We start from the raw sequence: 27,067 nt of genomic DNA, 5'->3' as shown, positions 1-27,067 counted from the left end.
AGTGGAAGTCAGAACCGACTCTGGTGCTGCAGCCGGAGGGGTTCCATCAGGGTTTGGTAACTGTGATGCAAGAGGTACAGGACCGGTGACAGAGGCCAAACTGTCTCTCAACATCTCTTGTGGAATCAAGGCAGTTGGATCTGGCCATGTGACCCTTGGTTCAGACATGTGTAGCCTTGGGGGCTTGACTGAGGGAGTTGCAGGGACCTGATCCAGCCCTGACAGGGGCTGTGGCCTCTTGGAATCCTTTAGTTACTGGGAGCTGCTGGAAGCCCCAGGAGCTGAGGCTGGCCTCTCAGGATATGTCTACACTGCAATTAAAAACCTGTAGCTGGCCCATGCTAGCTGACTTGGGCTCGCAGAGCTCAAGCTAACAGGCTGTTTAATTGCCATGTGTTCAGGACACTCCATCTTGCAGGATCCTAGGAGCCACGCAGCAGTCTGACCCTGAACATTTATACTGCAATTAAACAGCCCCTTACCCGAGCCTGAGTGAGTTAGCACGGGCCAGCCACATGTGTCCAACTACAGTGTAGACCTACCCTTCGACCTTGGATCTGAGGACTGATTGGATCAGGAGAGTCTAGCATTGTGAGCTTCCTTGACAAGGAGAAGCTCCAAATGAGTACCTTATCCTTGTGGGCTTTGGGAAAAAAGGTCTGATAAACTCAACACCCAGAAAGCAAATGTTCTTGTCCCAAACTTTTTTGGGACACACACGTGGTCATCAGATGCCAGGAAGACAACTGGGCAGGAAACACTCTTAAATGCCAGCCTCTTCTGTTTCTTCAATTCTACCATAACCGGGAATAACACTAACTAAGAGGAGAAAGGTTCCGGCTCTGAAGACATCAGAAATGTTCACATCCTTCCAAGCACGTGCTTGGAAGGAACTGAGCCCTCATCTAGGCTTGCCCTCAGAACGTCAGTGCTGCTAAGGAGAAGGGTGCGTGACAGTGCTCTAGTTGACACTGCTAAAAGAAGGTTCTACTGCAAGGCACTACAAAGTGGTGTAATACCTATAACTATGTATATGCAAAGCCATTTGAAGAAAAATAGTTTGTTAATGCACTTTGAGATAATCCCATTTCAATAAGGCCTAGATGAAAGAGCAACAACAAAACTGTTAACGTGTGTCAGCATAGTCCACGTGGTTAGTCCATGGCAGGCTAGTGTGGAGTAGATTCTTACTCCAGCTAGCCCAAGCCAGTTTAATATGGGACCTTCAGGAAGAGAGGGTGATAAAGGAAAGTGACCTCCCTCTGCACAGGAATGAAATGTCTGGCATAAAGTCATAAAGAATACTGTGTGTACTTAAAGATATAAAATGGTTATCCTTGTATATCTCATCGATAGTACCTTACTCCAATAGTCATATTTTAAATCAATGTGACTATGTGAGGAGTAAGGGTATCAGAATATGAGCCTGTATCAGTATTAACATGACAGAGACAGATTTCAGTGTAACGTTTTATAGAAATTAAAAAATGTTATAAAATATTGCACAACACTATTTTATTTACCTTCATTTCACCTTCTTCTACCACCAACTGCCAATTGGCATCTCCTCCTACATCCTGTAAAGAGTAAGTCATGTGATTCTGCACCATCTCTTCCACCTTTAGAGAAAAAAATGCCACACTTATAAAGGTTCCTGCCACCTTCTTGCCAGCACATTCAGGGCACTGTACAGTAATATCCGAAGCCACTATAAAATACTAGGAATAGATCTAGCGCATGAGCTGGACATAGACAATGGAACAAAAAAACAGTGAAGGTTAAATTAGCAGAGGCCTTGCAGCATTCAGAACCAAAACTCATCCCTAATAAAATGAATTCTTCTCACAAGCACTTCCCACCCATCCCTTTCATCCCCACCTTTAACAGTTGAATAATTGTACTAACTATTCAAGTTTTTACTTTTACCTATAGGGAAGGAAGAGAGATTACCTCTATTACAATATTTAAGAAGAAAAGGAGGACTTGTGGCATCTTAGAGACTAACGAATTTATTTGAGCATAAGCTTTTGTGAGCTACATCGGATGCATATTTAAGAGGTGCTCTGATCCTACAGAGATAGTGGCCATTATAAGTACCTAAATAAACAGAATCACACTGAAGTGCAGGACTTTTTTTTGGTAATTTACATTTAATGAACAGCACTTAAGAACCTGAGCAATAAAAAAAAAGATCAAAGCCACTAGTTTTCTTTGCTTAGAAAGTTAAATCCATATTGTAAGCATTCAGATGTCTCAAAAGCTTTATGGGCTGCAGTGTAGGAAAACCAAGTACATGTGACATGTTGAACATTTACTATTCTGTATTAGCACAAGCTGCTATGGTCTTTCAATAGCATCCTGGGGTGTTGATTGATTTAAAGGGACACTCAATAAGTTTAATTGCCAATGTGTTTGCACTCCTTCAATAATTCATCTTTTAATTTTATGTTTTTGCATCATTTAAAAATATTTTAAACTTTTAAATCACTGATGTGAATTACTGTAGCCTTTAGAAAAATGTACTTGATATACATCCATCTATTCTTTAAGCTACACAAACACTACCATATTTGTACTCCTTCTGTCTGAATGAAAAGCATCCTTTAGGTATACAGCTGTGGGGTATGAACAGGGCTGAAAGGGTCCCTTTAAGTTTCTATACACATTTATAGTGTCTGCCCTGGAATGTAGGTGCCAAATCCTGTCAGATCACATTTCCAAACCTGCTCTTTTTCAATTGAAATTATAATCTGTGATAATTATGGAGGAAAGAAAAAAATATTACAAGTTACTTCACAGATACGTTTTATAACATGGTAGAAAAGTTTGCTTCAGTTTTTTGTGTGTAATTTAAAAACAAGTGAATACTCCAAATAGGTGTTACAACACCTGCAGATTAACGTGTAATTTGCAATGTCCATCAATCCTACAGAGGTAGTGACTAAAGGATGTTTATTTGAAAATATATATCTTGATTAAAAAATAAACAAGGTATTACACTCCATGTCTGGTACTTTAAGCAGTACACAATCATGAATAAAATTAGCAACACTGGGGCATAAATACCTTGTGTATGATGTAGAAAGACATTTCTTTATACACAAACATATGCCACTTGTCAAAGGCATTTATCAAAAAAAAGTGTAATATAACAAGTTTACGTGGAGTAATGAGCAAATTAAAGTGTTTTTCTAATTTGCTTGAGATGGAAACAAAAAAGGTTGTGTTTATATTTTATTTTAAAATAAAGAAGCCTTTTTTTGTACTATGTACTTTCTGGGCTGTACACTCAAGATTAGGAAAGGAGGTAACTATATCCTGAATCACACTTTAAATGTTAAGCCTCTCAAACAAATAATGAAACACTGTATGCAATGAGGACTTTATTTCATGGAAGTTCAGTGCTGATTTATAGATGTTCCGTGGAAGCAAAATGAGTGATATAGGAAAGATGAGAGACCAGTCCGCAAAGTTTTTGTTAAAACTAACTAACTGACAAAGAAAAGTTTGTCCTCCTTTCACTTTATAAAACTCAGGCAGGAAGGCCACCCTCTCCTAGACCTGAGCAAGAGGTTTCCTAGACATGATTCCTCCCCATCTCTTCTTTCCAGGACACCATTTACAACCTTCAAGTGGGCAAGTTTTCTAAGTAAAGGTCCTCTAAAACATCTGGACACTAAGAGACAGCTAGGTGATTGATAATTAATGAAAATAATTGAAGAAATTCTTCTAGAGTAATGGAAATCTTACTGGCTTCAAGAAGATAATTAGGCTTGACCGAATCAGATTTTTTAAAAAATAGTTTTGATGGATAACACTAATGATATTTTTAGCATTTTTACATTTTTTTATTCATTTAACTTTTCACAGCTGTGGGAAATTGGGGAGGCCAGTGTCAGACTATTATTTAATGACAGTAAATGTTGAGATAAAAAAAACGTAAAGCTTTATAACTCTTAAAACACACTGTACATTTTGACATGTGATATTGACAAAGTAAATATCCTTAAATCAAACTAAAGTTCTCAAGCAGCATTTTTCTTACTTTGCTTATCTGTAAATTTCAATCAATGGAAATATTTATCGTTTTGTGTGTGAATGGTGAAATTGATATTTATCGATATTAGCAATAAAAAACTAATCCTTCCAAGTCTAAACAATTTAGAAATTCCAAATACTCTATAAAATCCAATCAAAATTTAGAGCATGGTGCACAACTAAAATTATCTAAGATCAGCAAAGGTCCCTTGAAACCTAGAAGGGAGCCATAAAACTAACACGCTCAGAAAGCATTCTTCATCTACTTCCTCAATAGCGCAAGTTAACTAGCAACGTTGGATTGTGTCTCATCCATAACTCCAGTGATTTCTGAGGGCAGCATCTTTGGTTAATTCTCTGACAATTCTGAATATCCCTTTGAGATTTAAACCTAGTCATAGGTTCAAATACCAGACCACTATTTGAACTGTATTTCGGTTTTTCTGTTAACTATTGAAGCAGCCTTTCTAGTAATCATCACTTGTGCATGCAATGTTTGAACTGGGCGCATTATTGCTAGAATCTCAGTACTGTACCTTCCACAGTAAAAGGAATCAACTCAATTCAGTCTTCACTCCCAGAAGTAACACAGCATTCTACAGAATTCAGAAACAGAGGTCTAGTGGTGCCAACTGGCTCCAGGTTCACTGTTCTTTACAAGCTACTCATGTCTAAGACCTGACACACACACTACACCTAATACTTTCATGATATTTGTGAAGGGTAGCATGTAAGGTCTGTACTGAAAAAATTAATGTATGTGAAAGCACAACTTATCAAGATTCATAATCATTATGAGATTTTTGTACAGATAATATTTAAGGAACAATGTAACAGATTGGTTAAGTGAGGTGGGCTTTAAACTAAGTTTGATGGGGGCAGGAGACAAAAGTCCAGAACATGGAGACCTGGGTGAAGGATTGAAATTGGGGGGGGGGGGAGGGGAAGAGGGGCAATTAAAGCAGGGGCAAAGGAGAAACAAGAGGGAATACAGTTGGGAAATCTAATGAACATCTTAGATTTCTGGATACTAATCCAAGAAGGATAGAGAATAGTCTGGAAGAACTAGAAGGAACAGTAAATAATCACAATTACAACATAATTGACATCACAGGGACTTGGTGGGATGATTCCCATGACTGGAATATTGGTACAGAAGGGTACAGCTTGTTCAAGAATGACAGGAAGAGGGGAAAAAGGGAGGAGGCGTTGCCTTGTATATCAATGCTTGCATTGAGGTAGAGATAGAAGTGGGAGGCAGACCTATTGAAAGTCTCCAGGTAAGGATAAAAGGGGTAAAAAAAAAAAAAAAAAAAAAAGGATGATGTCACTGTAGGGGTCTACTATAGACCACCTAATGAGGAAGAAGGGGTGGATGAAACTTTTATTAAATAACTAACAAAATCATCCAAAGTACAGGATTTGGCGGTGATGGGGGACTTCAACTACCCAGACATCCATTGGGAAAATGATATAGCACAAGATAGATTATCCAACAAGTTCTTGGAGGCAACTTTTTATTATAGCAAGTGGAGAAAGCAACTAGGGGAGAGGCTGTTCTATATTTGATTCTGACAAATAGGAAAGAAATGCATGCAAATTTGAAGGTGGAAGGCAGTTTGAGAGAAAGTAATCATGAAAAGATACAGTTCATGACTGTAAGGAATGGTAGGAGGGAGAACAGCACACTGAAGAAAATGGACTTCAGCAAACTAAGAATTGTAAGTGAGATTGTGTGGGAAACAAGTTTAAAGAAAAAAAGTTCAGGAGAGTTGGCATTTTTTTAAAGAGACATTAAGGGCGCAAGAGCAAACTATTCCAGTGCATAGGAAAGAGAGGAAGCATGGAAACGGATCACCCTGGCTTAAAAAACAATTACTAACCTTTTGTAACTATTGTTCTTCGAGATGTGTTGCTCATGTCCTTTCCAAAGTAGGTGTGTGCTCGCCCCAAGCACCACCGCCAGAAAGTTTTTCCCTCAGTGGTATCTGTTGGGTCAGCTCCAATGCCCCGGTATGACACACTCATAGCGCCAGTATAAAGAGTCCTGCCGCCCCGCTGCTCCCTCAGTTCCTTCTTGCTGGCTAACTCCAACAGAGGGACAGGCAGGGGGTGTTGATGGTTTGGAATGGACACGTGCAACACATCTCAAAGAACAACAGTTATGAAAGGTTAGTAATAATTTTTTCTTCAAGTGCTTGCTCATGTCCATTCCAAAGTAGGTGACTCCCAAGCAGTTGTGCAGGTGGAGGGTTTGGAGTTCTTAGGCATGCTGACTGTAATACCATGCATCTGAAACCCGCATCATCTCTAGCCTGCTGGGTGATAGTGTAGCAAGACACGAAAGTGTGAACTGACTACTACATTGCCGCTAAACAGATGTCCTGGATAGGAACTTGAGCTACAAATGCTGCCAAAGATGTTTGAGCCCTGGTAGACTGTATCGTCAAGGCAGGAGAGGGAACTTTTGCCAGGTTGTAGCATGTGCGGATACATGAAGTGATCCACAATGAAATTCTCTGGGCTGACACTCGAAGGCTTTTCATTCTGTCTGCAATGGCTACAAAAAGCTGAGTATATTTTTGAATTGATCTAATCCTTTCTATGCAGAAGGCAAGTGCACACCTCACATCGAGAGAGTGGAGTGTGGTTTCGGACAGAAGACCGGTAGGAAGATATCCTGGTTACTATGGAATTGGAAGGAAGGCTGGATGTGGCTGCAATTGAACCTTGTCCCTGAAGACGACCATATAAGGTGGTTCCGAAGTAAGGGCTTGGACCTCCAAGACTCTTCTGGCAGAAGTAATGACCTCCAGGAAGGTCACCTTCCCGGACAAGTAGAGCAGAGAGTGCATTGCCAGCAGTTCAAATGGAGGCCTTGTTAGCCTTGCCAACACCAAGTTGAGGTCCCAGGGAGGAAGTGGCTGCTGTACCTTTGGGTATAATCTCTCCAGACCCTTAAGAAACAGACTACAGTTGAAGTTTGAGAAAACAGAATGGCTGTTCATCCATGGGTGAGGGGCCAAGATTGCAACTAGATGGTCCCTAATAGATGACATGGTTAGGCCTTGTTGTTTCAAGTGGTATAAGTAATCTAAAATGAATGGAAGTGTTGAATGTGTAGGTGAAACTCCCTTCTGCATAGAGCAGAGAGAGAATCTTTTCCATTTTGCCAGGTAAGTGGCTCTAGTGGACATTTTTCTGTTCCCTAAAAGCACCTTGCGACCAGTCCCAGAGCATGTTAGCTCTGCGGGGTTCAGCCATAGAGCTTCCAGGCCGTGAGATGAAGGGACTCAAGGTTTGAATGATGTAGACAGCCGTAGTCTTGGGAGATCGTGTCTGAAAACGGAGACAGGCGGATTGGCATTTCTACCAAGAGGTCTAAAAGGGTAGTGAACCGGTGCAGATACGGCCAGGCCAGGGCTATCAGGATGAGACCTTGTCTGTCCCTTAGGAAGGCCTTGTGTATGAGAGAGATGGGAGGGAATGCATAAAAGAGATGATCCATCCAAGGGAGGAGAAAGGCGTCAGAGCAATCCTGGGCTGTGATCCAGGAAGGAGCAAAACTGAAGATATTTCCTGTTGTCTTTCATTGCTAGTAGATCTATCCAGGGAGTCCCCCACTTCTGAAAGACGCCTTTCACAACATCAGGATGGATGGACCACTCATGGTGGTTGGAGAAGGATCTGCTAAGGTGATCTGCTAGCTCATACTGTGACCGCTGGAGATACAAGGCTTTGAGGCAGATTGAGTGGGCTATGCAGAATTCCCACAAATGAACAGCTTCCCTCATCAGTGAGAGGAACACACTGCTCCACCGTGTCTGTTTATATAAAACATTGCTCTTGTGTTGTCTACAAGACAGCACTTGCCCTCCACGTGGGGTTGGAATGCACTGCAGACTAGGTGAACTGCCCTGAGCTCCCTGATGTTGATGTGTTGCAAGAACCCTTCTGGAGACCAGAGGCTGAGTTCTGAGAGACCCGAAGTGAGTTCCCCAGTCTATCGCCGAAGCATCTGTGATGAGACACATCGATGGTGGGGGTCTTGAGAATGGGACTCCTGCATACTGCCAGCGGGTCCAACCAACAAAGAAGGGAAGCGATCACAGATGGGGGAAGTCTGACAACTATGCCCAAGTGGTGTTGCCCCAGTGTGTATAGCGACACCAGCCATGAATGAAGAAGTAGGAATAGGAAGCCTGGAAATGAGTGAGAAATTTGATGCCTGATGGTTGATTTCTCTTCACTGAATATTCAGATTGATCATTCCAATCTGTCCATTAACTGGATGAACAAGTTTAGTTTAATGAAAACTATTACAATACTCTGGAGACACATTTATTCAAGGAAAGTTTATTACATACACACATATAATATTATGCTGTTTTTCTGTTTTGGAATTATTTTCACTGGCTTGCACAATCTGAAGAAGAGCCAAGTTGTCTTCCTGATTACCAACAGATCTGGTTCTGCCTCTAGTAATGGAGAGCAGAGGGAAAACCCAGTTGTGGGAATGGCAAGTCTGGGAATTCAGTGAGTTCTTCACTATTTTATCTTTCAAAATTCTTAAGCTTACGGACACTACTAATTTTCTTCCAAAATTTACAGCTCCCTACTCGTCTAGACACTAACAAGATATCAAAATGGGTCCGCAGCCTTATACAATCTTTGCTGTTAACAATATAAGAGCTAAGGCCCAGATTTTTTAAACGTATTTAGGCATTGACTGTGAAAGGGATTTGGTTCCTAAGTGACTAAATCCCTTTTGGAAATTAAACTTGGGCTCCTAAATCAATTATGCTTTACAATGCTGAGCACAGCAATGCCTAAATACTGTTAAAAATTTGGCCCGGAAGCTCTTGGTAGGGCTTATTAAAACAGGTGTATGGAGCAACTGTACCATGGCCATGGTTAAAAGCTGTAGACCAGCCTATATGATAGCAATATGTCAGCTTTTTGATGAAGTCCAACAGTCCTCCTTCTGTTGCTTAATTGTCAGAAGGGTGTATTGTTATTATCTTAGTACTGCTTTTTCCATTGCTTCTTTGAATAGTTTGTCCGTTGAACACTTCCAGGAGACCATTAAAATGTTTGGCTTACTTATACAGATCTACAAGTATATTTTAGCTTTGGTATTGCATGCCTTGGTGAATCTGCCACAAATAGTTATAATAAAATATATATTTTAAAAAAAGGTTCCAAACTCAAACTGTGCATGCCCAATAAAGTCTAGCATACGCTTTTAGTGCTGAATTACAAACAGTCTCAGAGGTGCAAATAGTGCTGTTGGAATGTAGAAAGATTTAGTTTCTTAATGGTTATTGCAAGATATATGAACTAAATATGTGAAAAAGATTGGGAAATTATACACTTTAGAATAAATGATTTACATGCAAACATAACAGCTCTCCTTCATTTTAAAGTCAAATTTATCTCCATCCCACACAGCTGTTATTTTACTTTTATTATTTTAAGTTATTACATCAGAAATGTGGGATCTTGAAGTTACACATTTTTATTTTTTCTGCAGATATTAATCCTCATTATTTCCGAGATTCAGGCCCTTGCAAGAGTGATATGGATGAAAGCAGAATGCAAAAAGAATTTCAGTAACAGGACTACAGAATTCCTTGGTATGTGTCTATCCGTACTCAACTAAAACAAGCACAAGTGATTTATGGAACAAAGGGAACCCAGGTTAGAGAGAAGATGAACTACAGCAAAAAGATATACAAAGCCACTATATAGTCTTACAATACCTGGGTGCTGAATCTGTGAACATCATCAGAGGCACTGACTAGATCAATAGAAGACATGGAGGAAGAGCGACTATAGGGCTACCAGAGACAGACAAAGAAAAAAAAATCAAGTAATCAGAACAAAGGCACAACAGAGCTTTCAGTACCAACTTCCAAGCACAAGATAATGAAGAAAAGGAAAACAAAAGCACCATAAGCAGCAAGCACAGCAGCAAAAGCTGATTTCATGCAACTATTATATATTATACTCCCAACATGGCCCTGGGAAAAGAGTAGTGTTTCCAGTAACATTGAAGGTCAAAATCAACCCTGATTAAAAAAAACCTAGCTTTTTTTCCTTTTAACTAGTTTAATGATTTTATATTTAAGAAAAAGCATATTTAAAGATTATTAAGTTTCTGGCATAAATTTTTTTTTTTTATCTCAAACTATGACATGCTTGCTACATACCAGGAATATTCTAAAACACTCAAAGATTTTTTTTCAAGGAAAAAGTCCTCTCCAATCCTGGATATGTCAATTCTAATGAGTGACATGTTCAAAGTTATTAGAAACATCTATAAATTAGATCTCACCAATCCATATGACAAATGTATCAGTTAGAATGAAAATATTAATTTTATTTACAATAAGTACTCTCTAAAAAGATCCTGGGAAACAGCTCACCTTTTGGACAAATCTGTGAGTCCCCACAGCAGAGTATCCATCACCAGAGGGTAATGATGTTGGCCAGTGTGATCTGACCTTTTCACTCTGAGACTAAGAGAAACAGGTTAAATGCATTAGTACATAACTGTTTGGTGGAGCATTTAGTAGGTGGCAGTAGAACTGACAGACTTATATAAAGGAGGAGGGAGCAACTAGACAGTCTCTCTACTATTTCACAGGTCACGAACAGTAACAGGCACTTCAGGTGGCAACAACAATTAGATTTAAGAAATATTTGTCATGTATTGGATATGCTTATTTGTGTAGGTTATTCACCTACGTACAGTCAAGGTGAGATTTCTATAGGATATTTTAGTTACCCATATTAACAACACTATTTATGCTGTCATGTTCTGTGGATAAAGGATTTCTGTTTCCACTGTGCCCAAATTTCTCAAATTATTTTAGTTTTAAAAATAAGTAAGTTAAAAAGAACTAAATGTTATATAGAACGAAATGTTACTCACCCTATGCACTTATTGTAGTTCTTCGAGATGAGTGTCACTGTGTGTGCTGCATTTCAGGTGCACTTGCACCTCTCGAGCCTTCAATAGGAAATTTCTAGCTAGCAGTGTTCATTCGATCCACACATGCGCCCTGTCTCCTCGTGGAAGACACCGAGACTATATAAAGGTATGGACAAATTGCCCTCAGGTCCTTCTCTATTCAGTCATCCCCTAGGGAACAATTGAAGCAGAGGGGAAGGAGAGCGAATAGTGAAGCACCCATAGGCAGACACATTTCCTCCTTTGTTGAGTAGTGTGCCTCTGGGTGCCTCACTTCAGGTGGACTTCTGAGCACTATTCTAGGAGGAAAGTTTCAGAACAGGATCCAAAACTGAAGACAGTACTTCAGAGCCAAGTGTCGCATCAGATCTGATGGCATGAAGCAGGATCTAAAACTTTAAGAACATATGGTCCAAAATCCAATTAGTGGCTCTGTGTGTCTAGGATAATGGAACATTCTTCAAAAATGCAACAAATGTTGCCTGCGATTTGGTTGAATATGTTCTAACCCCGGGGGGGGGGGAAGGGGGATGAGCACCTGCAGACTCACAACAGTTAGAGATACAACCTGATATCCATTTCAAAAGTCTGAGCAGAAACAGGAGCCCTCTCACATCTATCTCAAAGGATACAGACAGTCTAGGAGCTCTCCTAAACTGCTTAGTCCTATCCAGGTAGAAGGCCAAGGCCTTTCTAACATCCAGAATATGAAAACAGGATTCTTGCTGAGAACGATGAGGAGGTTTCAGAAAATATACTATTAGATGGATTGATTAGTTAAGATGAAAATCCAGTTGCAACCTTTGGTACGAACTTAGAATGCAGCTGTAAAGAGACTTAAAAAAAAAAAAGGTAAAGGGGGTAATCTGCCATCAAGGCTCCAATCTCCCTTACCTTACTGGCCAATGAAGTAGGGAGCTGGTCGCCATTGGTACAAACGGAGCTCTTGTGAGATGGTTGAGAAACAGGTTAAGGTCTCAAGATGAGGTGGTAGGTCGAATGTGGGGGAAGAAATTACTCAGACCCTTAATAAATCTGGAGGATATCCAGGGAGTAAAAATGTCAAGTCCTTGGACAGGGAGATGGAAGGCTGATATGGTGGGCAGTTGTACCTTGACCAAAATGATGGATCAGATGGGTGTCTTCAGATCCAGCAGGTAATCTAGAACGAGGGAAACAGGAGTGGATTCCAGCCAGAGTTATCAACCACTATTAAAACAGATTAATCTCTTCAATATTTGCAGGTAAGTAGTGCGGATTAATGTTTTTCTACTGTTTAACACTACCTGCTGCACCTCCATAGAGCTGGAAACCTGTATTCCTGAGAACCATCCAGGAACCATGCACTGAAATGTAAAACTACTAGACTGGGGTGAAGCACATGACCAACATCCTGAGACAGGAGATGTGGAATGGTTGGGAGCTTGATTGATAGTTGGACACAAGCAGTTAAGGGTACCAAGCTTGTCTCTGCCAGGTAGTACTATAAGGATGACTCTGGCCTTGTCCTGCCTGATCTTGTTCCACACCCTTATAATTATGGGTGCTAGGGGAAAGGCATAGAACAGGCTCTTCCTCCACAGGAGAAGGCAGGCATCCTCCAGGGATTGGTGACTCAGACCTGCCTTGAACAGAAAAGAGGACACTTCCTGTTCTTGGAGGTGGTGAAAAGATTGACCTCTGGCAGTGTCATCTCTAGAATAAGCCATAGAGAACCTGAGTGCCCAGCTCCCATTCACAGTTGTGGGAGAAGTATCTGCTGAGAGCATTGGCTGTGGTGTTCCTGTGAGGTGGACCACTGAAATATGGATATGGTGGGCTATGCACCAGTTCCAGAGCTTTATAGCTTCAGTGCACAAGGACGATCTTGTTCCTTCTTGCTTGTTGATGTAAAACTTGAAGGACATATTGTCCATCATGACCCTGATCGCTCTGCCCCTATGAGGGGTAGGAAATGGAGACAAGAATTCCTGACTGCCCTGAGCTTCGACAGGTTGATGTCAAAACTAATTTCATGGGCTATCCATCCGCCCTGAACTGAGAGTGTGTTGATGTGAGCAAATATAGTTGCTAGCGTCACCATCCTCAACTTTTGAGGCTTCACTAATTTGTTCAACTGATCTAACGGTCTTAGATCTAAGATTGGCCTCCAACTTATGTCCTCCTGTGGCACTAGAAAGTATTTTGAGTAGAACCCCCTGACCCTGTAAAGGGAAGGGATTGGTTCTATTGCTCCTAGTTGGAGGAGAGAGTCCACCTCTTGCCTTAGTAAAAACTTGTGAGAGGGGTCCCTGAAGAGGAAAGGAGATTGGGGAGGGGGGGAAGAGAGAGAGAGACAAACAGACAAACTGTATGGTATAGTCTGATGTTATGACCTCCAAGACCCACTGATCCATGGTGATCTACTCCCAAGCTGAGTTGAAATGGATAACGTGGTCCCCAAAGGGAAAGAGGGAGGTGGGCTAAAGGGGTGCAACTGTAAATCCGGAGGGGGGGAGATTTCACCTCTTGACCAGCCCATCAAAACTGATGTTTAGGTGATACCTGGGTGGTTGTGGAGGGCCATTGAATCGCCCTCTTGCTGTGCAACCTCTTTCTGGGGAGTTCCACAGGTCTATGATATCCAAAGAACTGAACAGGGCATGATCTCTGGACAGTCTGACCTACTAAAAAGCTTCTTGATGTGTAAATGCCTAAGAAAGGTAGGATAGCCCTGGAGTCCTTCAACATGCGCAGGGAGTCATTCGTGATCTCTGAGAAAAGCCTATGACCAGTAGGGAGGTCCCCACTGTATTCTGAAACTTGCCTGGAAACCCCAAAAGTTGGAGCCATGACACCCTGTGCATAACTATTGCCATGGAGATAGAGCTGGCAGTAATGAGCAGCATCTAGGGATGCCTGGAAAGCTGTTCTGGCCAACAGGCGACTCTGCAACTATGAACTGGAATTGTTCCCTGCAGTCATGTGGCAGCTGCTCAGTAGAGCCCATGAGCTTGTTGCAATTAGTAAAATTGTATTTGGTCATAAGCCTGAGACTTTGTGATCTGGAATAACAGGGTTGCGGACAAGAAAGATTTCTGGTCCTTGTCATAGGGGGCAGATGTGAAAAAATTGTTGCCTAACCTGTTCATTCATTGCATCCACCAATAGGGAGTAAGGTGGGGGATGGGAAAATAGAAAGCTGGAATCCACTGGTGCAATAGTGGCAAGTGTTTGCCTCACTGTCTTAGCCAGATCCAGGAGAGTCACATTAATAAGTAATGCCACTCTGAAGGGTGTTGCCAACTGCAAAGTATCTAGCAGCTTGTGTTGTGGATCTTTGACCTCCACCAGAGGGATCTGCAGGGTGTCTCCTACCCTTCTAATGACGTCCTGAAACTGCCTGAAGTTGTCAGCTATGGAAGGTGGTGAAGCTATAACCGCCTCTTCCAGCAACAACGACGAAATGGAAAACTCAGGGGTGACCTCTTCTTCTATCCTAGCCTCCTGCTCTTCAAATATCTTCTCTTGTCCTGGATGGATAGGGGGAGGATGTGAAACCTTGTCTTTGGAGAGACCGTACCAGTGGCCCAATAGGGACCCAATATGGCCATTGGGGGGGATGTCCATAAGGAAGTAGGGGTTACATACAAAGTTAGTTCCACCTTTCTTGCTGACCAGCAAGGTCCTCCCTGCGAGAAAGTGGATTCCTGAAGGGGTATGCAGGAGAACCCTTCACTGAAATCAAAGAGGACTCCCAATTGGTCTCCTTCTCATATCCTCTCATGGTGGAGCAGGATTTGAGGACAGAGCACAGTCCTGTGCCATGAAGTGGCCACTCAGAGACTGAGGTCTCGGTACTGAGAGATGCTTGGTACCCAACAACAACGGACACTCTAGTTTGTCTGACCCCGAGAGGTCCATTGAGTATCGGAACTCCTGTGGTACCAGAAAGGACCCCAGTACCAATGCCATAGCAGACATTGCTGTAGCTGACAGTCCCAAGGATGATGGGTGTACTTCAGGCATTGTAGATGTCAAGTCCCAATGTTTGCTCGGTATTGAGGGTACTGCTGGCACAGGTACCCCTGCCTGAGCTGCTTACAACAGTATCAATGGCTGGTTAAGACACATGACAGCATCAATGGCTGAGCAGGATACTTTGGTGTTGATGGCAGGGCCAAAATAGATAGTAACCTGTGCTTACTCTCCTTACTGGTGGAGGATATAGTTGCCCTATCGGAGCTGTGCTTCCAGTTCTTAGAGCTCCAGGGGCTTTGCAGGCCTACTGGTACTGGAGAAAGAGTCATTGACTTCAACAGTACTCTTGAAGTACAAGGATCTCAACGGGGCGTGGTCTTTTTGGAGCTGGCTCAGTGAGAATCCATGCTCCTCTTTCTGGGAGTCTTCCCAGCAGGCTCCAAAGGCTTCCCTTTCTTAGGAGAAGCATGCCTCAAGGTTGATGAGGTGCAGGATCTGTCCATGGATAAATGTACTGAGAAGGGGAGGGTAATCTCCTGATCTGGATCAGAGGGTGGTTGCAGGGAGCATTCTCTTGCCAACAGTCTGACCTTTACCTCCCCATTTTTTCTAGCTTTGCTCTTAAAGGGCCAAACAGAAGGAATGCTTCTGGGAGACAAGGGACTCCCCCAGGCAACAGACACATATGGAGTGCCTGTCACTTACTGGCATAGCCTCCTTCAAGAAAGGCAGCGTTTGAAGCCTGGCAAACAAGGCATACCCCGCCAGGAGAAGACCGGTATCCCAGAGGGAAGAAAAAAAACCATCCTCCCATCTAAAACCAACTGTACTAACTACTGACCTACAACGATAAACTAACTGAGAAAAAGAGAAAAGAAAAGTCCAAGTATGCTCTAGGCCGACACACTAGGGTTCTGTCTCAGGCTGAGATGGTAGAGAAGAAACTGCAGGTAGTTTGCCCATGTACCCCTATATAGCCTTGGTGTCTGCCACAAGGAGCCATGAGGTGCACATGTGGGCTGAAGGGACACTGCTAGCTAGAAATCATCCGATCTTCATGTGCACCTGAAGTGGAGCACCAAAAGGGACACTATTCGAAGAACTAGTAGTTACTACTTAGATTGCAGACTCTTTGGAGTAGGAAAAAACAGTTACCTACCTTTTGCAACTGTTGTTCCTCGAAATCATAGAACCACAGACGATTAGGGTTGGAAGAGACCTCAGGAGGTCATCTAGTCTAAACCCCTGCTCAAAGCAGGACCAACCCCAACTAAATCATCCCAGCCAGGGCTTTGTCAAGCTGGGCCTTAAAAACCTCTAAGGATAGAGATTCTACCATCTCCCTAGGCAACCCATTCCAGTGCCTCACCACCCTCCTAGTGAAATTGTTTTTCTTAATACCCAACCTAGACTTCCTGCACTGCAACTTGAGACCATTGCTCCTTGCTCTATAATCTGCCACCACTGAGAACAGCCTAGCTCCATCCTCTTTGGAATCCTGCTTCAGGGAGTTGAAGGTTGCTATCAAATCCCCCTCACTCTTCTGAAGACTAAATAAGCCCAGTTACCTCAGCCTCTCCTTGTAAGTCATGGGCCCCAGCCCCCTAATCATTATCGTTGCCCTCCGCTGGTCTCTCTCCAATTTGTCCACATCCTTTCTGTAGTGGGGGCCCAAAACTGGACTCAGTACTCCAGATGTGGCTTTACCAGTGCCAAATAATCACTTCCCTCAATCTGCTGACAACACTCCTACTAATGCAGCCCAATATGCCATTAGCCTTCTTGGCAAGAAGGGCACACTGTTGACTCATATCCAGCTTCTCGTCCACTGTAATCCCCAGCTCCTTTCCTGCAGAACTGCCGCTTAGCCAGTTGGTCCCCAGCCTGTAGCAGTGCATGGGATTCTTCCATCCTAAAGGTAAGGATGTCCTTGTTGAACTTGTCCTTGTCGAACCTCAGATTTCTTTTGGTCCAATCCTCCAATTTGTCTAGAAAAAATGGTTACCTATCTTTCATAACTGTTGTTCTTTGAGATGTGTTGCTCATGTCCATGGCATTCTAGGTATTCACGCACCCACGTGCATGTCTGGAGATTTTCGCATTAGCCGTACCCAGAGGGCCGGCTGTAGCGCCCTCTAGAGGGCCACGCTCATGCTGCGGTATATCAGGCACTGATGGAACTGAGAGGGCGTGGGCTTCTTTCTGACAACTCCAACAGAGGGGCAGGAGGGAGGGTAATGGAATGGACACGAGCAACACTTCTCAAAGAACAACAGTTATGAAAGGCAGGTAACCATTTTTTCTTCTTGGAGTGCTTGCTCATGTCAGTTCCATTCTAGGTGACTCACAAGCAGTATCAATGGAGGTAGGCTTGGAGTTCATCATTGTGCAGCTTCTAGTACAGCTCTGCCAAAGCCACTGTTGTCTTGCACCTGCTGAGTCAGTGCGTAGTGCAACGCGAATGTATGGACCGATGACCAGGTGGCATCCCAACAGATTTCTTCAAACGGCACCTGTGCCAGGAAGACGTCTGCACTCTAGTGGAATGAACCATCACAGTTGCTGGCAGGGGCACTTTCGCCAGCCCTTAGTAGTGGTATATACACGCCATGATCCAAAACGAAATTCTCTGGGCTGACACTGGGCAGCCCTTCACCCTGTCTGCAACAGCAACAAACAACTGCACTGACTGGAATGGCCGTGTTCTACCGACATAGAAGTTCAACGTACGTCTGACGTCTAGCGTATGCAACCTTCACTCCGCATCTGAGGTGAGGCTTCGGACATAGGACCAGTAAGTAAATATCCTGGCCCATGTGGAACTGGGAAACAACCTTGGGCAGAAAAGCTGGATGCGGGAACAGCTGGATTGTGCCCTTGTAGAGCCAACGTTATAGCGACCAGAAAGGACACCTTCCAGGAAAGGAGCAGGAGAGATCAGGAAGCTAGGGTTTCAAAGGGAGGGCCCATGAGCTTCAATAGCATCAGATTCAGGTCCCACGGGGAGACCAGGTCTCGGACATGTGGGTATAGGTGCTCTAGACCTTTCAGGAACCACACTGTCATGGGAGGGACGAAGACCGACCTGTGCTGAAGCCAAGGGTGAAACATAGAAATGGCAGCCAGGTGCACCTTGACCGAAGACAGAGGCAAGCCCTGGAGCTTTAGATGCAGCAAATAGTCCAGGATGTCTTGCAACGAGGTCTCCTTAGGACGAACGCGCTTGTCCAAAGCCCAACATGGGAAGTGATTCCACTTGGCCATATAGGTAGCCTTGGTGGAAGGCTTCCTGCTGCCCAGCAGGACCTGTTGGACCACCACAGAGCACTCTCGCTCGTCCGTGCACAGCTATAGAGCAGCCACATCAGGTGCAGAGATGCCATGTTTGGTTACATCAGATTGCCATGGTTCTGGGACAGCAGATCCAGACGGAGAGATAACTGCAGCGGGTCCGTCACCGAAAGACTCATAAGCATGCTAAACCAGTGCTGGTGAGGCCACGTTGGGGCAATGAGAATGATCCACGCTCTGTGTTGCTTCACCTTTAGCAGGACTCTGCGGATAAGCAGAACTGGTGGAAAAGCACAAAATCAGCGCTCCTGAACCCCGGTGGGGACAAGGGTTCCCTATCAGATACCTTCCCGATCCCGGAGCAGAACACCTGGGACTTCCTGCTCTGCCTGGACACAAACGGGTCCACCTGGGGGGTCCCCCACTGTTGGAAGATCAGGTTGACCACCTCTGGATGGAGGGACCACTCATGAAGAGAGGAGAAAGTCTTGCTGAGGTGATCTGCCAGGACGTTCCAGGGAAGCAAGTGGCCATCAGGTGGATGGCGTTCTGCACACCAAGGTCCCAGAGACTGAGGCTTCTTGGCTCTTGACACATGGCTGAGGACCTGAAGTAATGTTGATGTGATACATCACGGCCATATGGTCCATAAGGACCTGCATCACCTTGCCTTTTAGGTGGGGAAAAAACACCTGACAGGCCAGGCCACCGCCCTGACGTTGATATGAAGAGCTAAGTTGTGCTGCATCCAGCAACCTTGGGTGCTGCACTCGTCCAGGTGGGCTCCCCAGCCCAGATCTAATGCATCCGAGACCAGGGTGAGCAACGCTGATGGGGACACAAAGTCAGCTCTCCATAGCACTGACTTGGGTCTAGCCAATAGTTCAAGGACAAGAGGATGCGGTCCGGTACCGTGACCGCTTGGTCCCTGGGGTGCCTGCTGGGAATGTAGACTGTTGCTAGCCATGTATGCAGGGGTGGCAGACGAAGCCGGGCGTGCCTGACCATGTACATGCATGCTGCCGTGTGGTCCACCAGCTGCAGGCAAGTGTGGGCCATGGTGATCGGATGTCTCCTCACCTGGACAATGAGATCCACCATGGCCTGAAAGTGCGCTTTCGGAATGAAGGCCCTGTCTCACGTGGAATCGAGAACCGCTCCGATAAACTCTATGCACTGGACCGGCATTAACGTGGACTTTTCTGTGATCATTAACAGGCCCAGGTCATTGCAGGTGGAGCGTACTAGATCAAGGCTTCTCCGCACCTGACCCGGAGACCTGCCCTTGAGGAGCCAGTCATCAAAGTACGGACAGATCTGGATCCCCTGACATCTGAGGTAAACCACTACTGGCGCCATGCATTTCGTGGGAGCAGAGGACAGGCCAAAGGGTAGTGCTGTGAACTGGAAGTGGTGCCCAGTTACTATGAAACGCAGGAACTGTCTGTCATGGGAATATGGAGACATGGAAGTAAGCATCCTTTAAGTTGAGAGCGGCATACCAGTCTCCTGGATCCAGGGAAGGGATAATGGAGGCCAGAGAGACCATGCGGAACTTCAGCTTCTTGAGAGGACATTGAAAAGGGTGTCCTCCTGCTCCACCATCTCCTGCACTTCAAGCCCTTCTCATGCAGGTGCCCAAGAACTTGAGGCTGGGTGTTCTTTAAAGTCATCTGGGGAGCTGGCCCTGGAAGATCTTGTGAGAGCCTTGTCCGGGAAAAGAAGGCATGAGGGCTCAGCAGCTGTTGGAGAGGAAGGTTTGGGGGTGGGCACTGCATCCTCCACCCCAATCTCAGAGCGAGCTTCCAGTAGCATACCTGGTGCCGGTGGGGGCGTCGATATTTGCTCTGACACAGCCATTGATACGTGCTGCAAAGGGGGCATCATCATCACCGGAATGCCCCATGCTCCCCAATACAGCCACTGTTTTGGCCACTGGCTGTTCTGCCACCACAGTGCCGTGGACAGCAGAGAAGCTCCCGGTGTCCAAACCCATTGCGGAGACTGGGGCGATGGGCTGAGCTGGGCCTCCGCATCAAAGGAACCACTCTTCAGTGACCAGGGAGGAGCTGTCGATGCCTGGGTCTACTTGCTGGTCATGGCTACCAGTGAGCGTTGACCAGGCGTAAGTGACCGGTGGCTATTCCGGGGAGAATGGTCCTGGTCCCAGGGAGATCTGGGTCAGGGAGAACAGTGCCGGGGAGACCAATAACATGAGGGGGAGTGGTCCCATGGTCCCAGCGACCGAGACAGACGTCTAGACGCGGCTCAGTGAGGAGGGAACGGAGTCCGTCATAATATGGGGAGTGCCGACCCTGCACTGGGGAATAATGTCTCGACATCCAGGGGGAGAGTTTGGGTGATTGGCGGCACGGCTGTGACCTGCCACAGGACTACTTGTCCATTGACCTATGGAGCTCTCTTGCCCCTGGAGGAGTCTTAACAGCTAACTTTCCCTCTTGGGAAGCCTTAGACTGGTCCTGCAGCACCTAAGACATCATAGGAGCAGGTGAAGAACCGTGCCCTCTCTGCGCCTGGGCTTGGGATGACGACGGTGCAGGCAGGGTGGTGGGTCCTATACTGCCCCCCAGAGTCGGTGATGGACCTTTAAGAGGGCTAAGAGCCCCAGCCACAGAGGCATGCTCATGTTGCTCTGGAGAAGGCTGGCGGACAGGCCCCGTTTGTCTACTGGATGACCCTTGGGCTTTCTTGCCCAGCACCAGTGAGTGCTTCTTCGCCTTCTTCAGTGCCAATGCATTGCGCATGGAAGCTGAAGTACTCGGTGCAGCCTACATAGAGGGCTCAGAAGTTGGGCGGAGAGGGGACTCCATCAGGAGGACCTGAGGCAAATGTCCCTCTCCTTCTGGGTGTGAAGCCAAAAGTTCTTACAAATCCAGCAATGCTCCTTGGTGTGCGATTCATAGACTATCAGGGTTGGAAGGGACCTCAGGAGGTCATCTAGTCCAGCCCCTCCTCAAAGCAGGACCAATCCCCAATTTTTGCCCCAGATCCCTCAATGACCCCCTCAAGGATTGAACTCACAACCCTGGGGTTAGCAGGCCAATGCTCAAACCACTGAGCTATCCCTCCGCTCCCCCAAGCACTTAAGGCAGCTGTCGTGGGGGTCACTTACAGGCACAGGTCTGTCATAGATCATGAAGGGCTTAAACCCAGGATCTCGGGGCATGTCCTGTTTAAGTTAAGCTAACTATGCCCTTAACAACCACTTAACATAACACTAACTACAATCAAGCAAAGGCCTGAAGGCATGAAGTCCGTTGGAAAAAACCCCTAGCTCTTGACAAGCGACAGAGGCACTCTGACTCATCACCACAGACGGTAAGAAGGAACTGAGGGCGTGCCGGCCAGCAGCACCTGATATACTGCGGCATGAGTATGGCACTCTAGAGGGCACTACTGCCGGCCCCAGGGGTACTGCTAAGCCACACATGTGGGCGCGCGCAAACCTAGACTGGAATTAAAATGAACAAGCACTTGAAGAACTGTCTTTTTGTTCTGTTTGTACAATGCCCAACACAATGGGGTTCTTGTCCATAAAAAGGTATCCCAGATGCTATAAATACATAAATATTTTACTATACAAATTCTAATGGTCAAACTTCTATGCACATACCTGTGAGCAAATTCCTACCAAAGTTAACGTAAGTTCTGTGAATGTATCCCTGGAGAGAATTTGGACCATAAAAGACTTAAAGATCCTAGGTTGAAGTATGGTATTTTTTAAAAGTAGGAACATAATTGCCTCTTAAAACATTTAGTACTATTAATACCTGTTCTTCTATTTTATCCTGTCTGTCAAGAGCAGCTTCAACAGCATCAAAGAATTCTTCTTCATTAATCAGACTATTAGGACCCTCCTAAACCAAAATACAGAAAAGCAAACAGCTAAAGAAAATGGAGGAAACATGAATGTTACACTTCAGAAAACGGAGTTTAATTTAAAAAAGTGAAAGTTAGCCAATTTGATAAATTGCATTTCTTTATCAGTGTAAAAAAGTCATAATTCATCTGCAAAGGAAGCGTACATCAAATATAAAGTTATGAACCCTATACACAAGCCATTTTTCATAACAGCGAGTCTTTTTACCATTACTTGAGTAAAACAAAATTATTGGAGTATAATTCAAAATAAAGCACTACTTAGTAAAATAAGATAATACTCCACTCAATGCATGTAAAGAACTACAATTTAAGAGCTGTAACACAAGCCAACAAAAGCCAGGAAATTCACATTTCAACAATCAGGTAAAATTTGGCCTCAAATTTAGTTTTTATGTATTTTCTCTCTCTCTCTCTCACACACACACACTATTATTTGAGAACTGTTTTACAAAGTTTGTGACAAAAATGTTTCCAAAAATTCTTTTGCAAATCCCAGCATAAAGTGTAATTTAAATCATCATTCCATTACAGGATTTCAGCACAAAGACACTGAAATGAAAGGCATGAAAGGCTGACAACACAACTAAAATATGTTAATTGTCTACGCAGAGAAATATGTAAAAAGTAAAAAACAGCATAGTAAAGCTTAAGTTTGATCTTAAAGTTCCTTGAACCTTGATCACTTAAAGTGTTATTACTAATAAATGTATACATTTTTAAAAAAACATGATCATAACACTGGCTTTTTAAGACCGGTCTGTTCTTCCTTAATTCACCCCATTATAAACACATACAATATGATGTAAAATCTTGGACCCCTGCTATACGTAGACTCCTGAAAGAACAGACGGCCTATCAACTCTAAAAGTTCTTTTATTAGTTTGTCAGTTTTAACATTACACAATAAAAAGCATTTTTACTTTTTTTAAATGGAAGTTCATGAAGACTCCAACTTTACTTTGTTTTTGTATGAATCCATGTAATGGACTCTGTGGTTTAACATACGAAGTTTTATTTTACAGACTTACTGTGGAGAAACTACTTCCATAATAATAATAATAATCCATATTTTAATGTTGAAGCTAATTCTGTTATAATCATAGTTTTCAAGCCTTCTCCAGCTAATTTAGTAACAGGAACATCTTGATATTTTCTGTGCTACTTCTCATTCCAGTGAAGAGTCTTTGTTTTTTTTTTTTGTTTTGTTTTTTTAAAAAGCTATTTGTACACTGAATCATCTTTCTAAAATGGCCTGCACCAGAAATTCAAAATTCATTTTTGTTTATAAGTCTTGCTAAGAAGTGACAGCCACTATTTTTGGGAGTGGATAGAAGTTTAAAGAAATAAAGAGGTATTTTAAAAAAAAAACATGTATAAAGAGCATTGTTTATAAATATAAATATTTAGAAACAACCTCACCTTTTAACTCCAGCTGCTGGGCTGAGCCAGGGGGAGGGGAGCAAAGAGACTGGGGACCCAGAGTGACAATGGACCCAGAGATGATGGATTGGGGGGAAGACATAGGAGAGGATCATGGAATCATGCTAACCAGTCTCAAAATGAGGGAGTTCTAGGACAGGACAAGGTACTAACTGGAGGGTCAGAAGACATCAGGAGCAGAGTGGAAATATATTCAAAACTGTGAACTGAACAAAAACACAAAATCATGCCTGCTGAATATGCAGATGGCCTGTAGCTGTTTGCTCCCCAGCTTTTCTTTTAAGGGGAATTAACCACATTACCTTCCTGCCCTACTCAATGGAGTAGGATGGCTCCATCCACCCACCCTTTCTTCCCTCTTCTATGGATTGACCACTTGCAACCTGACTTTCCTCTCTGGCAAACAGACCAAAATGTATACAGAATGCTTGCCAGCCACCCTGATACTTCACAGGAGTTGAAGTAAACTCGCAAAGGATTTTGGGACATGCATACAGCCATTAAGAGGTGGGCCATTTGGAGACCAACCATCCATCTTGAAGAAACTCATTGAATTTAAGCAAAAAGTTACCAGTTTACAAAATTAGAAGACTGTTTCATATAGTAATGCTGTAAACATGAAAGCCCTTTGAGCGCCATTATTTGGTGTCACTTGATAGTAAAAGCCACCATGGCTCATAAATATAGAAACGACAATATTTGAGACAAAATTCAACCAATGTTGTGCTGAAATCTGCTGCAGCTTGTTAAGTTAAAGTAATTTCCTTTTCCTGTGATTCAGTGAACTGACAAATTCATGACATGGCTGGAAATATTTGGCAAACTGCTGTTTAGAAGAGCTCAAGGAAGCCAATTCTTATTATGACTGGATGAAACTACGGTATCTTATTCTGCCCAACTTAGTATTTGTCCAATATGAGCAGGAAAGACCCATATGTGAGGACTGCCTGTTTTGCTGTCCACTGAGAGGATGTGGTATGGGAGGATGGGTGTGTGGGGAAATCTGAAGTTTTCAACACTCAGTTTTTGCAGCTGGAGTGGATTGGTATTGCTGTGTTAGGACTGGCACTGATAATGCCAGAGCTATAAGAAGAAAATACAGTGATCTTGTGACTAGAATCCAGACTATTGAACTCCAAGCTATTTGGACACAATGTTCACTTCACTGGAAAGAAAGCTTTGGCAGTTAAGTGGATGCCAGTGGAACTGAAAAAGGTAACTGATGAGGCTGCAGAAATTGAGAATTTTATTAAAAGCCCAACGAATGCCTCTTCACTGTTTGATGCCATCTAAAAATGTGTGTAAATACATGTGAAATCATCATATTACTAGGAGATTTAAAAATGCCATTTTCTTATGGCAGTAATAAAATCCAATACAAAAAAAAGTTAGTTGGTGAGTGTTACAAGTTACACCATTTAACAAGGCCCATAGACACTCACACACTTCACCTATTCACTAACTCCAAAGGTAACAAATATTTTTCCTTTTATCTTTAAAGCAATCTTATGAAGCTCTGATGTTTGCAGAAGTCCAGTGACTTTAGCTTTGAAATTTTTAGTTCTTATTAAATCACCAGGCTAGATTTCACACACAGGAAAAGTTAAGGCTGGGGGAGGAAGCGTGTAGTGATAGTGAAGTGAGTGAAGACAAAATACATCGAATGAATGAAATGATCATTCCTTAGTTTATCATTTTAAAAATTCAGTACTTTTTAAGATGTTTTAAGCAGACATTCTATGGAAATTACAGTACCTTTTTCAGGCTGATAGGCAGACGCACTTTCAACCAATTTATTCCTTACAATGTTTACAAATATTTATTAATGGATTCCAATAAAAGCCAAAATTCCTGACTACAATATACGTTAGAAGTATCAAAACATTTTATCTGAACTCCTACAACATACCTTAGAGCTTATCCACAAAGAGACTGTAGCCCTTACATCCCAACTTGCAGCGCACTAAGTGCCACTACTTTGTGCATTAAGGCTATGTTTATACTGTGCTGAAATGTGGGGCTGTGACTGCAGAATCAGGGGTACAAAAACTCCACCTTTGTACTTCATCTCTATTAGCTGTACTGTGTATTCCTCAACCACAGCAGAGCAGCTGAAACTAACAGACCACATGCAGAGAAGTTGCTTGGCATCTTAGAACAAAATGTATTAATACTTCATCTCTCAGTCAAGATTTCCACCTTTGTATTTACAAAATTTTGACCTACATGGAAGTGAAAATGTTAGTGTGCCTGTAATTTAGCTTAGTTGCAATATGGGTGTATAAACTTAATATTCCACAAAGAGGTTTATGTCTGCAAAATTTGACCAACTGCATACTTGAATGGGAAGCTGCTTGGATGTTCACAGCTTAACCAAGATAAACTTTTAAGATGTGAATTCCCAAAACCAGTTTAAAGGGAGACTAGCAAGTCAAAAACTTGTCAATGTTTAAATTAGATTCAGATACTATACCAGTCTCCAAGTTCAATTATTATGTTTTTAATATTTGCATTTTTCTATTTCAAATGTTTTTTTCTCTTCCCTGTTCTGCATAAGTGATGCATACAAACAGCGAAAAACTGATTATGGGAAGGTGGGATGAGGGTGCCAAACTAACTATACACAAAGTGCTGTGAAAAGTATGAAGCAAACTGACAAAAACTCAGAAAAATCATATAATAATCTTAGGTGTTGCTCGTAATAAGTAAAATCTTTCAGACAGAAAAATGTTTGACAGTCTCACTAAGCCCTGGTCTACACTAGGTGGGGGGATCGATCTAAGTTACGGAACTTCAGCTACATCAATAAACGTAGCTGAAGTCGACATACTTAGACCTACTCACCACGGTGTCTTCACTACGGTGAATCAATTGCTGCTCCTCCCCCATCAACTCTGCCTGTGCCTCTTGCGGCGGTGGAATATAGGAGTCAATGTGAGTGTTCAGGGATTGATTTATCGTGTCTAGACTAGACGCGACAGATAGACCCCTGCTAGATCGATCGCTGCCTGCCGATACGGCAGGTAGTATAGACATACCCTTAGTATACTCAAATGTATCTTATTATCCCCTTTCCCTCATTTGCTACAAATGTATGGATTGAAACCCTTCCTATAAGTTTCCCTGTTGCAGAGTACGTATTTAATAAATATTGATAAAAACAGATGTCAGTTACAAGGAAAAAAATCACATGGTTTAATGTTTGATACTTGTATCCTTCATTGAAGTGATTTTTTTTGTGCAAGTTAGTCAGGAAAGGATTTAACCTGTGAAAATTCTAAGTGAGAAAAGATAAGCATAATTCATACCTCATAGTCTGGCCCTCCAAAATGGCACTTTTTCTTAAGTTCCGTCATGGCATTTTTGTATGCTTCTTCTATTCTTCGCCTTTTCTCAATTTCCTATAAAAACAATCAGATTTTGAAGCTATTAATCAGACTCAAACATTATGAGAAAATC

At 43.2% G+C, this 27,067-nt stretch overlaps 1 protein-coding gene across 12 annotated transcripts in view; it reads right to left on the bottom strand.

Moving 5' to 3' along the window:
- Window positions 1–27,067, bottom strand: part of CERT1 (ceramide transporter 1) — a 160,650-nt gene that overhangs the window by 13,909 nt on the left and 119,674 nt on the right. For 5 of the 12 annotated variants that reach the window (XM_038402054.2, XM_038402058.2, XM_038402052.2 and 2 more), the window contains 5 exons: window positions 26,917–27,009; window positions 22,057–22,143; window positions 10,467–10,559; window positions 9,801–9,878; window positions 1,524–1,619 (listed from right to left, as the gene is read on the bottom strand). In XM_038402054.2, coding sequence (XP_038257982.1) covers window positions 1,524–1,619; window positions 9,801–9,878; window positions 10,467–10,559; window positions 22,057–22,143; window positions 26,917–27,009 — 447 coding nt within the window. The remainder of the gene's footprint in view (window positions 1–1,523; window positions 1,620–9,800; window positions 9,879–10,466; window positions 10,560–22,056; window positions 22,144–26,916; window positions 27,010–27,067) is intronic. The other 7 variants (XM_038402056.2, XM_043515241.1, XM_043515242.1 and 4 more) reach the window with 3 other exon arrangements.

Source organism: Dermochelys coriacea, chromosome 5, assembly GCF_009764565.3.
Source record: "Dermochelys coriacea isolate rDerCor1 chromosome 5, rDerCor1.pri.v4, whole genome shotgun sequence".
In the NCBI taxonomy this organism is placed as follows: domain Eukaryota; kingdom Metazoa; phylum Chordata; order Testudines; family Dermochelyidae; genus Dermochelys; species Dermochelys coriacea.
This window is presented reverse-complemented; position numbering and strand designations above follow the sequence as displayed.